This window comes from Ceratotherium simum, chromosome 3, assembly GCF_057802395.1.
Source record: "Ceratotherium simum simum isolate JZ-2026a chromosome 3, ASM5780239v1, whole genome shotgun sequence".
NCBI lineage: Eukaryota > Metazoa > Chordata > Mammalia > Perissodactyla > Rhinocerotidae > Ceratotherium > Ceratotherium simum.
Genome location: NC_141902.1, coordinates 28696740 through 28712721, shown reverse-complemented (window position 1 = coordinate 28712721; position 15982 = coordinate 28696740). Strand labels below are relative to the sequence as shown.

The 15982-nt window shown below is 36.8% G+C and overlaps 1 protein-coding gene across 1 annotated transcript; it reads left to right on the top strand.

Moving 5' to 3' along the window:
- The first annotated feature begins 12509 nt into the window (after window positions 1–12509).
- On the top strand, window positions 12510–14011 carry LOC106800022 (olfactory receptor 11H4-like). Its single transcript, XM_014780367.2, has 2 exons — window positions 12510–12522; window positions 13092–14011. Exon 2 carries the CDS (start codon window positions 13193–13195, stop codon window positions 14009–14011), a length of 819 nt encoding a protein of 272 aa, XP_014635853.2. The 5' UTR covers window positions 12510–12522; window positions 13092–13192.
- The last annotated feature ends 1971 nt before the right edge of the window (window positions 14012–15982 follow it).

The following is a 15982-nucleotide window of genomic DNA, read 5'->3' as shown; positions in this document are numbered from 1 at the left end:
AGAGTGTTCATCAAAAAGGCTCTTGTAGGGGCCAGCCCATTGGCGTAGTGGTTAAGTTCACGCACTCCACTGCAGCGGCCCAGGTTCACAGGTTCAGATCCCAGGCACGGACCTATGCACCACTTATCAAGCCATGCTGTGGCAGGTGTCTCACATATAAAGTAGAGGAAGATGGGCATGAATGTTAGCCCAGGGCCAATTTTCCTCAGCAAAAATAGGAGGATTGGCAATGGATGTTAGCTAAGGGCTAATATTCCTCACCAAAAAAAAAAAAGAAAAGAGGCTCTTGGGCAATTAGAGCCCAAAATTGTATTTCACTTACTTACAAACATTTGCAAAAATTGTATTAACTTATTTTCAAGTTAAAATGAAACTGGTTTTATTCAGACATTGTTCATCCTAGTATTGACTAAAACCCCAATCACCTGTGAGCATGTGCTTTTTGTTTATTTCTTCTCTTGGTTCTTCATCATTTTTCCTGTTTCTTACCATGCCTCAATTTTCTTATTTTTACTTTAGTTTATTTTATTTTTATTTCATATTTTGAGTCTCACTTCTCTGTGGTTCTCCTCCCTTCAAGATTTGGTTCTCAAATTGCAGCTGCTTTGGCAGCCACAAACACCAAATTCTTGATTTCCTCCGTTCAGTGAAACTGCTGTTTTCTGCTGAGACTTTATTCTGTGTTTCCCCATTCTTTCCCACATGCTTCCATATCCCTACACTCTCCTGACCCAATGAATTAACTGTCAAATGTCCTCAGGTAAAAACACCCAAGGTGTATGTGGAACTCATCTCCTTGCCCCTCCCTTCTTGGAATTGTAGCCCCTGAAGTTCTGCCTGTGTTGCTTGCTCTCCAGTTCCTTCAAATGGTTGTTTTAAGTATTTTGTCCAGACTTTATAGTTACTTTTGATGGAAGGGTTATTTTAATACAAGCTGCCTAGCGAGGACCATACCAGAAATTCTTTTTCATTATATTTAAATTCATACATTCTCACTTCTTCCCTCACTTTCCATAGATGAAATTATAGCATAACCATGCAAAAACCCATAAATCAGAGACAAGTGGATACAGAGACTGGTACAAACACAAGTCTGGGATGTAGACCTGCTTTTCTTTTCATTGCAAACAGCTCCAGATTTCTGAGGATTCCACCCTTGCCAGCAAAATGGGGGGGGGGTTGCTTAGAGTAAAATAAGAGGTAAAACCAGAACCAGAGAACAGATTTAGGCCATATTTTTTTAAATGAGAGGCGTTCAGCAATAATAGATCAGTAAAAATATTTACTCAGGATTTGTATTAGTAACTTGTGCTAGTTCTCCTTGAACTAGGCCCTGAATGAAAGGTCATCCTATTATTGAAGTGTCTTTACCAATTTAACTACTGGATTCTGCAGATGAAGAAGATGAGGCTTGGGAATCAGGAGTGACTTGCTGAGGATAGTAACTTTAATGGTAAAAAACAAAAATTTTCTATCCACTACCCTTTTCACTAGCCCAAGTTACTTTTTCTTTACTAACTAATGCTATATTTTTATCTATCTTTAGGACTTCTCAGTTTTTTGCCCATTAAACAATGTTTGTTTCACTAATATGCGTAAAGCTCTGTAAACAGTAAGGGAAGAGAACAACATCCCAACAGGAAAACAACCAAAAAGATATAAACAAATAACACACAGAAAAGACTCTTAAACATATGGAAAGAGAACTAATTCATTCATAAAAAGAAAAAGGCAGAATAAACATATAATGGTGAGAACAGAGACTCTGGCCCAAAATGGAGTCACTTGTATTAGGCCCCGCAACAGCCAACCAAGACTTAATACCTAATTACAGTTTCAACCTCCCTCAGAAACGTGACCTTTAATCAGCCAATCTGAAATTTCCTGATCAGCACCTGTTCCCCTTAGGAGGGCGACCTTACCTAAAACAATGTATTCTTTGCTAACAATTTCCTTTTATCTGCTCCCTCTCTGCTTTTAAAAACCTTTCCTTTTCTGGAGCTCAATGAAGCTCCTTTCTGTTTGCTAGATGGGATGCTGCCCAATCATGAATCGCTCAATAAAGCCAATTTGATCTTTTAAATTACTCAGTTGAATTTTTGTTAACAATGATATCTCATTTTTAACCCATTGGAGTGACAAAGATCAAGCAGTTTGATAGCACACTATATGGTTGAGGATGGTGAAATGGGTTCTGTCACGCTTAGCTGGTAAAAATGCAAGCTTCACAAGCTCCATATAGGACAATTAGGCAACTTCTATCAAAATTTAGAAGGCATATGCCCTGTAACCCAGCAATTCAACTTCCAAGTTACTTGGCCTATAGATATTCTCATACATGTGGGAAATAATGGAAGTACAAGAATATTTCATTGTAGCATTGTTGTAATAGCAGAATGTTGAGAAAAATGTAAGTTCCCATTGATGGAAGACTAATTAAATGAGCTATGGTTCAGTCATACGATGAAATACTATGTCTTCAACTTTATAAAATATGAAATAGCTCTGTATGTAATGTTATGTAATATCTCCAAGATATACTGTTGAGTGAAAAAGACATGGTGAGCAGCAGACTGTAGCCCTCTTTCATATAAATGTGCAGACTATCTCCTGAAGGAGATCCAGAAAATGATAGCAATGGTTGCTTCAGGTGAGGAGAATTTGGTGCCTGAGGAACAAGGGAGTAAGGAGACATTTCCTTCATACCCTCTTTTGAACTTTTTAAATTCTCTGCCAGGTATCTGTATTATTTATATTTAAAATAATAATAATAGAGTTGTTTTTAAACAAAGAATAACTTTCTAGAGGAATTTCTGATAACCAGATCTAGAAAATCATTTCCGCCCCCCAATCAGTTGTAGGGTTCCTTAGAGCCTATTCATTTATAGAAAAGTTGAAGCAGGGTCCTAAGAACACCTTAATACTATTTCACTCAGACTTGTTGATACTTTATAGAAAATATGAGAAACATCTTTCTCCCCTTAGAACTTGAACAAATATACTGTGGCAAACTGTAACTAATTTATCATATTTATATTAGACATCCTCTCCCTCATTGTTCAACTATATATTTTTATTGTTGTTGAGCCCCTACAATACCAGACATTGAGCCGGGATATAAATTTGATACAAAAGTACGTAAAACATATTTTCTTCCCTCATAGGGGTCACAGTCTCATGGTAGAGATGCAATAAAATTGCAAGAGTTTTCTTTTTATTAAATGGCACGGGTGCAATGAAAGGAGAAAGACTAAGCACTATGGAAGATCATTGGAAGCAGCATGTGTGTATGTATGGATTTGTGTCACGTGAAAGAGGATTTAAGAATAGCTACTTATAGGGCAGCCAGCCCTGATGTTCTAGTGGTTAAGATTCAGCGCTCTCACCACCATGGCCCAGGTTTGTTTCCCAATCAGGGAATCACACCACACATCTGTTGGTTGTCATACTGTGGTGGCTGTGTGTTGTTGTGATGCTGAAAGTTGTGCCACCGGTATTTCAAATATCAGCAGGGTCACCCACAGTGGACAGGTGTCATCACAGCTTCCAGACTGAGCCAGACTAGAAAGAAGGGCCTGACTACCCACTTTCAAAAAAATTGGCCATGAAAACCCAATGAATAGTGTGAGAAGGTGACAGGAGAGCGCAAAAAGACCAAGCAGGGTTCTGCTCTGCTTACATGGTGTCGCTAGGAGTCAGAATCAACTCAACAGCACTAACAAAATTATAGGGCAATGCACCTCAGGTTACAGAATAGAAGTGCTTCTAGAAATTCTTTGTAAGCCACCAAATAACTAACCACTCCTAAAGATTATTAATGAGTTCCCCAAAACAAAATAAGCATGACTGTAAAATATAATGTAAATTAAAGTCTAAACTGAAATATTATTTAAAACTTTTAGGTAAACACAAGTTTTAGTAATAGAAATCCAGGTTACTTCAATCTACGATCCTGCAAATAATAAAGAAAAACAATAAAACTTGAAAACACTAACAATTGGAATAGACAAGAGGACACTCCTAAGTCAATTTTTTTATGAAAGTCTGAGTGGTGAGCACTAAAGTCATTCACATTCAGAGAACTCTTGCCTATAGTTCAAATCCTCATGCTTCATGACAATGCCTGGCTGAAGATATGGAGATAGGAACCCAGGGCTCCCATAAATTTGGAGCCCTTAGTAGTCTTCATCCTCAAGTAAGCATGAACCAGAACTAAACTTGACACCACTGAGAAGGAAAACAAAAAATTAGCCATCCCTGAAAGTTTGTGGCCATGGTTCAGCTGTTGCTTGGATTGACACACACCATTTTCTCCAATTTCCCCAATATATTGCCTGCAATATATTCTCCTTTTGGTTTAAAAGTATTTAACTTTCTATTAAAGACTCTGTCATCCCCTTCTCTTTGTCTCTATTCATGAATGGTCATAGAAACACATATGCACACATAAACACACACACATACCCACATGCACACCTTATAATCCCATGGTTCTTAACAAAATTTTAAAATATTTTAATTCTCCAGGATAGATTGTATGTTAGGCCACAAAACAGTCTTAACACTTTTTGAAAAATTGAAATTGTACATATCTTTTCCAATTACAATGGGATGAAACTAGAAATCAACAGCAGAAGGAAACTGGGAAATCCACAAATAAGGAGAAATTAAATAACACATTCTTATACAACCAATGGGTCAAAGAAAAAAATCACAAGGGAAATTATAAAAGATCTTGAAACAAATGAAAATAAAAACACAACATACCAAAACTTATGGGATGCAGAGAAAGTAGTGCTGACAGAAAAATTTATAACTATAAGGGCTTACATTGAACAAGAAGAAAGATGTCCAGTCAAAAACTTAACCCAACACCTTAAGGAACCAGGAAAACAAGAACAAACTAAACCCAAAGCCAGCAAAAGGAAGAAAAGAAAAAAGAATAGAGCAGGGATGAATAAAATAGAGAATAGAAAATCAACAGAAAAAATAAATGAAACCAAGAGTTAGGTTTTATAAAAGATCAACAAAATTGACAAACCTTTAGCTAGATTGACTAAGAAAAAATGAGAGAAGACTCAAATAAATAAAAGCACAAAGTAGGGATATTACAGCTGATTTTTTAGAAATAAAAAAGGTTACAAAAGAGTACAATGAACAATTATCCATTAAAAAAATTGGTTAACATAGATTAAATAGACAAATTCCTAGAAATACACAACCTACCAAGATGAATAATGAGGAAAAAGAAAATCTGAATAGACCTACAACTGGTAAGATTAAATCAGTAATCAAAAGCCTCCTAACAAAGAAAAGCCCACAACCAAAAGGCTTCACTGGTGATTCTACCAAACATTTTAAAAAAGAATTAACAACAATCCTCACACTCTTCAAAAAAAATTGAAGAGGAGGGAACACTTCCTACCTCGTTCTATGAAGCCAGCATTACTCTGACATCAAAGCTAGACAAAGACACTACAAGAAAAGAAAACTATAGACCAATATCTCTTATGAACATAGATGCAAAAATTCTCCAAAAAATACTAGCAAACCAAATTCAACAACATATTAAAAGGATTATATGCTATGACCAAGTGAGATTTATTCCTGCAAGGTTCAACATATGAAAATCTATCAGTGTAATACACCACATTGACAGAAGAAAAGAAAAACCACACGATCATCTCAATTGATGCATAAAAGGCATTTGACAAAATTCAACACCTTTTCATAACAGAAACAGTCAAAAACAAGGAATAGAAGAAAACTACCTCAACAAAATAAAGGTCATATATGAAAAACCCACAATGAGCATCATACTCAATTGTAAAAAAAAAAAAAAACTGAAAGCTTTTCCTCAGATTCAAGAACAAGACAAGGATGCCCAATTTCACCACTTCTATTCAACGTAGTATTGACATCCTAGCTAGAGCAATTGGACAAGAAAAAGGAATAAAATGTAACCAAATTGGAAAGGAAGAAGTATAACTTTCTCTGTTCAAAAATGATCTGATCTTACATGTAGAAAACCCTAAAGATAACACACACACATGCACACACACACACAAAACTGTTAGAAATTATAAACAAATTCAGCAAAGTGACACGATACAAATCAACACACAAAAATTAGTTGCAGTTTTATACACTAATAATGAACTACCTGAAAAGGAAATGAAGAAAACAGTTTCAATTAAAATAGCATCAAAAAGAAAGGAATACTTAGGAATAAACTGAACCAAGGAGGCAAAAGACGTGTACACTGAAAACTGCAAAATGTTGCTGAAAAAAATTAAAGACACAAATAAATGGAAAGATCCCATGTTCATGGATTGCAAGACTTAATAGTGGTAAGATGTCAATACTACCCAATGTGATTTACAAATTTGATGCAATCTCTATGAAATCCCAATGACGTTTTCTGTGGAAATAGAAAAATCCATCCTAAAATACCTATGGAATCTCAAGGGACCCCGAATAGCCAAAACAACTTTGAAAAAGAACAAAGTTGGAAGTCTCACACTTTTTGATTTCAAACCATACTACAAAGCCACAGTAATCAAAACAATGGGCTACTGGCACAAAGACAGACATGTAGACCAATGGAACAGAATAGAGAGCCCAAAAATAAATTCTGATGTATACAGTCAAATGATTTTCAACAAGAGTGCCAACATCATTCAATGAGAAAAGGACAGTCTTTTCAACAAATGGTGCTGAGAAAGCTGGATATCCACATGCAAAAGAATGAAATTTGGGGGTCCGCCCGCTGGCCGGCCCTGCTGGCACAGCAGTTAAGCGCGAGTGCTCCCCTGTGGTGGGCTGGGGTTCCCAGGTTCAGATCCCGGGTGTGCACCGACCCACCGCTTGTCAGGCCATGCTGTGGCGGTGTCCCATATAAAGCAGAGGAAGATGGGCATGGATGTTAGCTTAGGGCCAATCTTCCTCAGCAAAAAAAAAAAAAAAAAAGAGGAGGATTGGCATAGGATGTTAGCTAAGCGCTGGTTTTCCTCACAAAACAAAGAATGCAATTTGACGCTTATCTTATATCATATTCAAAAATTAATTCAAAATTAATCAAAGATCTAAACATAAGACCTAATACTACATAACTCTTCTAAGAAACATAAGCTTCAACACATTGGATTTGGCAATTTATTTGATATGACACAAAAAGGACAGGGAAGAAAAGAAAAAATAGATACATTGGACCACGTCAGAATTAAAGGACACTATAAATAGAATGAAAAGGCAACCCATGGAACTGGAGAAAATATTTGCAAATCATATATCTGAAAAGTAATTAATATCCAGAATATATTAAGTACTCCTATAACAACAAAAACAACAAGAAAAACAATTTAAAAATACACAAAGGACTTGAATAAGGCAAAGGTCTTCTCCAAAGAAGATATACAAATGGCCAATAAGCACATGAAAAGATGCTCAACATCACTAATTATTAGGGAAATGCAATTCAAAACTATAATGAGATACCATTTCACGTATTAGAATGGCTATTATCAAAAAAAAAAATCAGGAAGTAAGAAACAGTGTGGATGTGGAGAAACTGGAGCACTTGCGCAGCGCTGGTGGAAATGGTAAATGGTGCAGCTGCTGTGGAAAAGGGTGTGGTAGTTCCTCAAAAAAATTAAACATAGAATTACCATATGATCCAGCAATTCCACTTCTGAGTATAGACCCAAAAGAACTGAATGCGGGAAATCAAACAGATATTTGTACACCCATGTTCGTAGCCGCATTATTCACAATTACCAAAAGGTGGAAGCAACCCAAGTGTCCTTCAACAGACCAACGGATAAACAGAATGCTGCATACACAAACAATGGAATCTTATTCAGCCTTGGAAAAGAAGGAAATTCTGGCACATGCTATAAGAAGGATGAACCTGGAAGACATTATGCTAGGTGAAATAAGCCAGTCACAAAAGGCCAAATTTTGTGTGCTTCCACCTATAAAAGGCACCTAGAGTAGTAAAATTCATAGAGGTAGAAAGTAGAATGGTAGTTTCCAGGGGCTGGGGAAGAGTAGAATGGGAAGTTATTTCTTAACGGGTACAGAGTTCCAGTTTGGGGCAATGAAAAATTTCTGGAGATGGATGGTGGTGATGGTTGCACAACAATGTAAATGTACTTAATGCCACAGAACTGTACACTTAAAAACAGTGAAAATGGTCATTTTTGTGTTATGTATATTTGACCACAATAAAAAATATTTTTAAACCATCAAAAAAGGTAATAAAGAAAAATGAAATAATAAAAATACTTGAATAACCCAAAACAAGAAAGAAGAAATAAAGGAACAAAGAACTGATAGGACAAATAGAAAACAAAGAGTCTATCAGTAATTGACTGGAGGCAAACATTTACAGATATCAATTCTTTGCAGAAACACACTCCCAGAGAGCATAAACAATGTACTTTGTGAACAGTCTCTACATTTCACAGTGAAAAAAATTTTTCCAGAAAACAAAAAGAAATTCTCTGGAAATCCACACAGATATCTCACCATTGCCTTTAAGACATTATTCCTGCCTTCACTCTGGGAGCCAATTTAACCTAAACTATATGAATAGTACGGATAAGGAAAGGATGTTACACCAAGGAGTCTTGAGGGAGTTATAAACCAGCCCAAGGGGAGACTGAAGACTTCAAAATAATCTCTAAGATGCAATTTTAATTGCACCCTTGGGAGTCTCAACCATACTCCCCCCACCTTCATTCACCTGTACCCCCTTTTTGAAATCTCCTCATGAGGTTCATACCTCACTTCTTTCAGCTGCTCTACAGCAAAAGTAACCAGTATATAACATTCATCATTGAAATTCCTCTGCTGAGTGAGGCAAGAGACAGATCTGGGTGCCAGGGGGTGATTGAGGTTTCTTATATTGTCCTTAATGAAAATATCAATATGAAAACTGAGACCCACACCTCAAGGACTGATTACAGGGCTGTATTTCTTTTCATTGGCTATCCTATTGCCCAACAGAAGTACTCTATTGCTGTGACTGTTTCTTTTCAGCACTTCAGGAAGGCAGGAAAGGGAGTGCCAGCAGCTAACTTTATACATCCCAGAGTTCTCAGGGTCAGGCCCCTGGATTTTGATTCTACGTAAAGAAAATAGAGGCACCAATGAGAGTATAGATTCAGTGTTTATTCCCAGCTTTGTCCACACTTATCCCTATCATGAAGGGTAAGTAAATTTTCTCCCCATCTAGGTGTAACTGCATTTTTTCTAAGACATCTACAAATGGATGCTAGCTACAGTGGAATCCCATTTTAATATTAATATATTTTTGCAAACTTTTCTGGTTTTTATGTTTCTGGATATGTGATTCTGTGATTTCATCCACAGTATCTCCAGTAACATAATAATAAGTTATGTTATATGACCTGTTGACTCCAGTGCCCAGCTCCTCAGATTAACAATCCCTGAAACTTTCTTGTCTAATGATTCACAAAGGAAAGCCTCTTGATTCAGAAATTTGATAAATTACATACCTTGGTATGTCATTTTTCTACAATGCCCCCCAATTAAATATATCTTATTCCCACTTCTTAATATATACATCAGAGGTAACATAATGCCCTTCCTTTAATCGTTTATTTTCTGAATCTTGAATTATTAACACTACTATATTTTAATGTCTTCTTCCTTTATATCAAACGAAACTGTAGGTTTTTTAATGACAGAATGTATAAGAAGGTCAATAAAATAAATCTGAGCAACCAAAGGGAGCTGCCCGTAGCTTGGCTATGTGATACGTTGGAACTGAATGACCTTTTAACTTAGTCTTTAGGTTCACTTAAATTTATTGTTTTCCATTAAGATTTTTACACGATTATGCTAAAAAAGTTTTATCCTAATTACTTGGTAATTATATTTGTTGGTATTGTTAACAACAGCTATAAATTTTTCAGGTCCTGGTATATTCCAGGAACTAGGTTCTGGTATTCCAGTACCAGGCATATGTATTCAACAGTATTTTCACAAAACGTCTGAAAAACAAGTGTTAACTTACCCAAGAGCACACAGTATGTCACACGGTATTTGAACCCAAATCAATCTGACATTATTATTTATATTCCTTTAAGTACACTGTTATGACAGGACTACTGAGTTAAGTATTACTTATCTGAGTCAATCATTTGTGAACCTGATCCAGCTGTGGTATGTCACCATGTAGATTGCCAGGGTGGGTGATTTCTTCCTTCCTCACCAAACCATGTGCTTTCCTCCTAAAACTACATTCTCAGTCCTTCCTAAAGAGGCTCATTTTTCTTTCTAGGTTATATGTGTAGCTGTTCCACTCCACTACTGGACCATCCAAACAAAGAAAGCATTTACATTGATCTTTTATGTGCCTAGGACAGATTTGAAAAACATTTGGGAGGGAAAATCAACAGGATTTGGTGATTGATTGCATATGGGCGGTGACGGAATTAGGAAGTGTGTTGAATGACTCTCAAGTTTCTGGCTTTAGCAGATGCTAAATGGATTGGTGCATGGAGAGTGGAGCCATTCACCAAGAAGCAAGTACAGAAAGGGGAGAGCGCTCTTATGAAGGAAAAGATGGAATAAAAACACTGAGCAGAATGGTGATTACAGGTTTGAAAATATAAAAGAGGATAAATGACTAGGGAGGCTTATATTTAGAGTAGACACTAAAACATGACAGGGATATAAGGCAAGGAGAGATTGTGGGCCACAGGTTTAAAGATGACCCTGCTACAAGTTCAGTCAGAGTCACATAAGACTCTGCCCAGTGATGTTCAGATTGGGTGCTCAGGGATGGTGATGTTCATAAACTCAGCAGATTAGCTTTTTGGTGACAGCATTGGCAAGGCTGAAATTCATTCAACCATTAACTCATTCAACAAGTGCCTACTATGCACAAGAAACTCAGTCAACTGAGAATGTAAATGTACATTTAACATCATTCATGAATTATAGTTTTCTGTCTAGAGGGCAACACATAAACACATGATTTAGTCATGGCACATGCTCTAGTAGATACATATATGACATGCTTTTAAATATTAAGCAGGAACATATCTTATATGTAATAGGGTTTGACTTGATGACTTTAGTAAGTGATAGGTATCAAAAGGATATCTAAAATCTTCATCATCAAAAACTAGGACATAATACATTGATCTGTCTAATTATTAATTTTTTAATCATTATAACCTCACTCTATGGGTCAAGTATATTAAGATATATGCTTAAGAATATTAACACAGTGCTTATTATAATACAAAACATTGATAACAATCAAAATCTATTACTAGGAAGTTGATTAAATCTATGGAAGACAATACAGTCACTGAATTGATAGTGTAGAACTACATTTTGACATGGAAAAAAGACTAAAGTATATCAACTTTCAAAACAGGTTATAAAACAGTATATTTTGAAAAATCCTATTTTAACTTTTTTGTTTTGTTTTTGATGAGGAAGATCAGCCCTGAGCTAACATCTGATGCCAATCCTCCTCCTTTTTGCTGAGGAAGATCAGCCCTGGGCTAACATCCGTGCCCATCTTCCTCCACTTTATATGGGACGCCACCACAGCATGGCTTGACAGGCAGTGCGTCAGCGCATGCCCAGGATCCAAACCTGGGAACCCTGGGCCGCTGCAGCGGAACGTGCGCACTTAACCTCTGCGCCACCAGGCCAGCCCCCAAAAATATCCTATTTTAACTTTTAAAGAAGATAAGAATGCAATTCTCCAAAGAATTAAAATTTGTTTATTCTGGGAAGTGGGATTATGTTTTTTTCATCTGTTTCTACATTCTTCACGTTCTTTATTAAACAAAGGGTATTTTTATTTTAAAGTAAATTTTATTCTGGTAAGGTAAATGTAGCATTTATAGCATTTATAGCATTAATAAACTGAAATAACAAGACATAAGCCTTTTAAATTATTGGAAGCGTACTGAATAACTTAATGTCAAAAAATATCCTTGCACTTGGAGAAGGCTTATGGAATATTTTATTACATATAATTTGTGTTTAACCAAAATGAAAGAAAAGAAAATACCATTTGTGTTCAGCAAGAAGAATTGAACTTTTGCAACATTTGGAGCTACGTAATGTCTGCTTTTTTGTCTTTCTATCTGACTTTTGATAATTGACCTTTCTCAGCTTATTAAGATTCTGAGTTTCCTGCAGATGAGCAGGTAAGATTGCAGTCAGAAATGCTGAAACACATCATCTGTGATATGTGGACAACATAAGAACGAATCCATTAAATAGTTGAACCATATATTTTGAAACAAATTGTTTATTTTAATGAGAGATATATGGTAAGACGATCTAAAACACTTCATTTGTTTAGGATTGTGGAGATTCAACTGACAAATTAGGGAGTTTAAAATAAAAGCATAGAGTCAATTCAAGGAATATTCTGAGGTAACTATTAACTCTCTACACTCCAGAAAAATACTACTATGACCTCTACCCTTGGTTTCTATGCTGGGACTTATAATTCATCAATATGTTATGAGAGAAAATTATTCTGATGTGAACAAAATAACTCAGAGTGCATAAAGGACACACACAGCTCTAGGGGACCTGAGAAGTATGTAAAGTACTTTCTATTTGGAGAGAGATGTCAAAAAATAGTTATTCCACTCAATTGTTGACTAAAAAATTAATTCAGACTAAAAGCTGTTCTGTTAGATATAATAAACTATGGGTGGAAAAAAGAAATACAAACTGATAACCAGTTTGCTGCCTTTCATAGAGGGTAGTGTTTCTGAGTTTCCAAAATTTCAAAGGAAAGAGAGGTTTTCTTTAACCTAATCCATTGATAAGGAAAATCCAAAAAATGTACATATTCCATTGTTGTGAACCCAAGTTTATCAAAATTTGAGACACCAGGATTTTTGATTGGTGGCTTTTAAAAAAGAGCCAGGAGTAAAAGGATGGGTGATTCCAAACTAATTGCCAAATAGCCACCACATGTACCTTGCACAGGTTTCCTACATGTTTTTCAGGAAACGAAACAGCTCATATAATGATATTTTCTGTCTTCTCTGCAGCTGTGGGATTCATGAACAACTCAGCGACAAGCACTGTGACTGAGTTTGTCCTTCTAGGCTTCCCTGGTTGTCAAGAGTTGCAAAGTTTCCTCTTTGCCCTGTTCTTTGGGATCTACATATTTACCATGTTGGGAAATGGGATCATTGTCTGTGCTGTGAGGTTGGACCAACGGCTCCATACCCCAATGTATATTCTCCTAGGGAACTTTGCTTTCCTTGAAATCTGGTACATTACCTCCACTGTGCCCAGTATGCTAGCCAATTTCCTCTCAGAGACAAAATCCGTCTCTTTTGTTGGCTGTTTCCTCCAGTTTTATTTTTTCACTTCCCTTGCCACAACTGAGGTATATTTCCTCTGCATCATGGCATATGATCGGTACCTTGCTATCTGCCACCCGTTGCACTACCCGACAGTCATGACCCAACGATTCTGCTATATCTTGATGTCTCTTTGCTGGGTGTTTGGGTTCCTTAGTTACTCTGTCTCCACTGTGCAGCTCTCTCAATTGCCTTTCTGTGGGCCCAACACGATCGATCACTTTGTGTGTGACATGGACCCACTGATGGCTCTGTCCTGTGCCCCAGCTCCTGTCACTGAGATCGTCTTCTATGTCCTTAACTTCCTCATTATCATCCTCACTCTCCTGTACATCCTTAGCTCCTATTCCCTTTTACTGATAGCTGTGTTTAAAGTCCCTTCAGCAGCTGGCCGGCAGAAGGCCTTTTCCACCTGCGGATCACATCTGACAGTGGTGTGCTTATTCTTTGGGGCCCTTTTGGCAATGTATGTGAGCCCCACAGCTGATAACCCAGCAGAAATGCAGAAGATTATGACTCTGTTCTACTCCGTGGTGACTCCCTTCTTAAACCCTCTGATTTACAGCTTACGAAACAAGGAAATGAAGGCTGCACTGAAGAAAGTCCTGAGGGTAAAACGAGCATAAATGAATCTACATGAGATCAAACAAACCACTGTCCAGACATAAAAGATTAATTAAGAAAAACTTGATTAACTGCGGCTAATTCTCCAATGGACACTTTAAAGACAATATTTTTCAGTGGGGTCCCTCAATGTTTTATTCTTCAACTAACCGGGGCAGAGCTAAACCACAGCTGATTATATTAAATTCCAAATGTAACAACAATATTTTCAACATGGATAACTCCAGTAAATAGTGATATGAGGGCATTATATCCATGCTATTTCATACTGTTTTAGTTTTCATTATTGGGGATGGGGGTGGAGTGCAGAACAAGAGCAGTTATCCCAGGTGAATCATCACTGGTGTACTCAAGGAATTTCTTAAGACAGCCCAATATTTTTTAAAGTAAATAGAGAATCTAATTTAAATGCCTAATGGATACATACCTAAAGGACTTAGTAACAGAACAACTTTCTTATCCCCTTGGCTCTTCATGTTTGAGAATCTTCCAGATTAAGGATAGACTGAAAATTTTATGCTTATATAAGTGATAAATGTTTTAACATCAGATAAAATAGTAGTAATTCTTTCAACAAAGATTTACTGAGCATTTACTATGTTCTAGGCACTCTTTTAGGTACTAGAGATACGCTATATATTTTCTAGTGGGGGACAGACAATAGAAAAATAAATAAAATATACACCATGTCAGAGAATGACAAGACTATGGAGAAAGGGGAAAGAGGAAAGGAAGTGTGGGAGAAAGGGCAGAAATTTTAAATAGGATGATCAGGAAAGGCCACACTAAGAAGGCATCTTTTAAGCAAAAGCTTGAAGGAGATGAGGGAATGAGCCATGTAGATGGCTGAGGGAAGAGCATTCCAGGCAAAAGAAAGAAAGTTCTCTATAAGATGCTAAGGCAGGATTGTGTTCAAAGAATAGCAAGGTTGGTTTGCTGGAGTAGAGAGATTAAGGGAAAGAGTATGGGAGATGAAGTGAAAGAGAATGAACAGAGGGCCAAATTGTGTAGGATCTTGTAAGCCATAGTAAGGACATTTAATTCTGCATGAGATGGGAAGCCTTTGGAAAGTTTTGAGCAGAGGAGTAACATGATCCCATTTTTACTATAAAACGGTCATCCCCATGGTTGTTTTGTTGACAGTAGACTAGTGAGAGCCATGGGCATTTTAAAACTCCTATTTCTGGCTGTCAAATTAAAAATTTTGTTTCTTTTTAAAGGAATTTGTATCTTTGTAATCTGTCCTTGAGGATATATATTTGGGGAGGGGATAAGCCAGGGAGCTGACTTGTCCAAAAGGAATGGAAAGTCCTATAAGACCCTAATAAAAGAAGTTCTAATTCTAGAATGATGTTTTCATGGCAATCTTAAGAGATAATGGAAAGTTAGGAATCCACTCCTGAGGCTCTTGAACCACATTTAATCATACTATGATTATATAGACAGTTATAGAATATTTTCATATCTATAACCTCATTTCATTCTCCTATCAGCCCTATGGAGGAAGAAACGTGTGTATGTAGCTAATATTTAAAGGAATGAGCTCACAAAGCTCTTATGGATAATAAGTGAAAATACTCAGGCTAGGACCTAGATTTTCTGTATCCTAGTTTTCTACCTAATAGTCCAACTCCTTCTCTTTAGGTTCAACTCTGCCACCACCCAGTGCCCTCTTTTTATAGCTGGTCACTCCCTTTCATATGATGCCTGAATAATCTTCTCCACCATTTCCTTGGCTATACCAGGCCAAGCCCTCCCAGATGCTTAAATCCAATCCCACTTTTCCAGATACATCACCTACAACTCAGCCTCGAGTGCCAATTTTCCCTACAAATATCATTCTTAACCCTCTCTCCAAACCATCCTCAACTACTTCCTAACCCTACCGAAATCACCTCCAAACTTAGAAACTGTTTCAAACATACGCATCCTTAACCAAGACTTTAATGCTCTAGCATCTACATACTGGTTCT

Excerpts from the sequence above, each read along its gene's own strand:
- LOC106800022 (XM_014780367.2), top strand. The coding sequence starts at position 13,193 with ATGTTGGGAAATGGGATCATTGTCTGTGCTGTGAGGTTGGACCAACGG.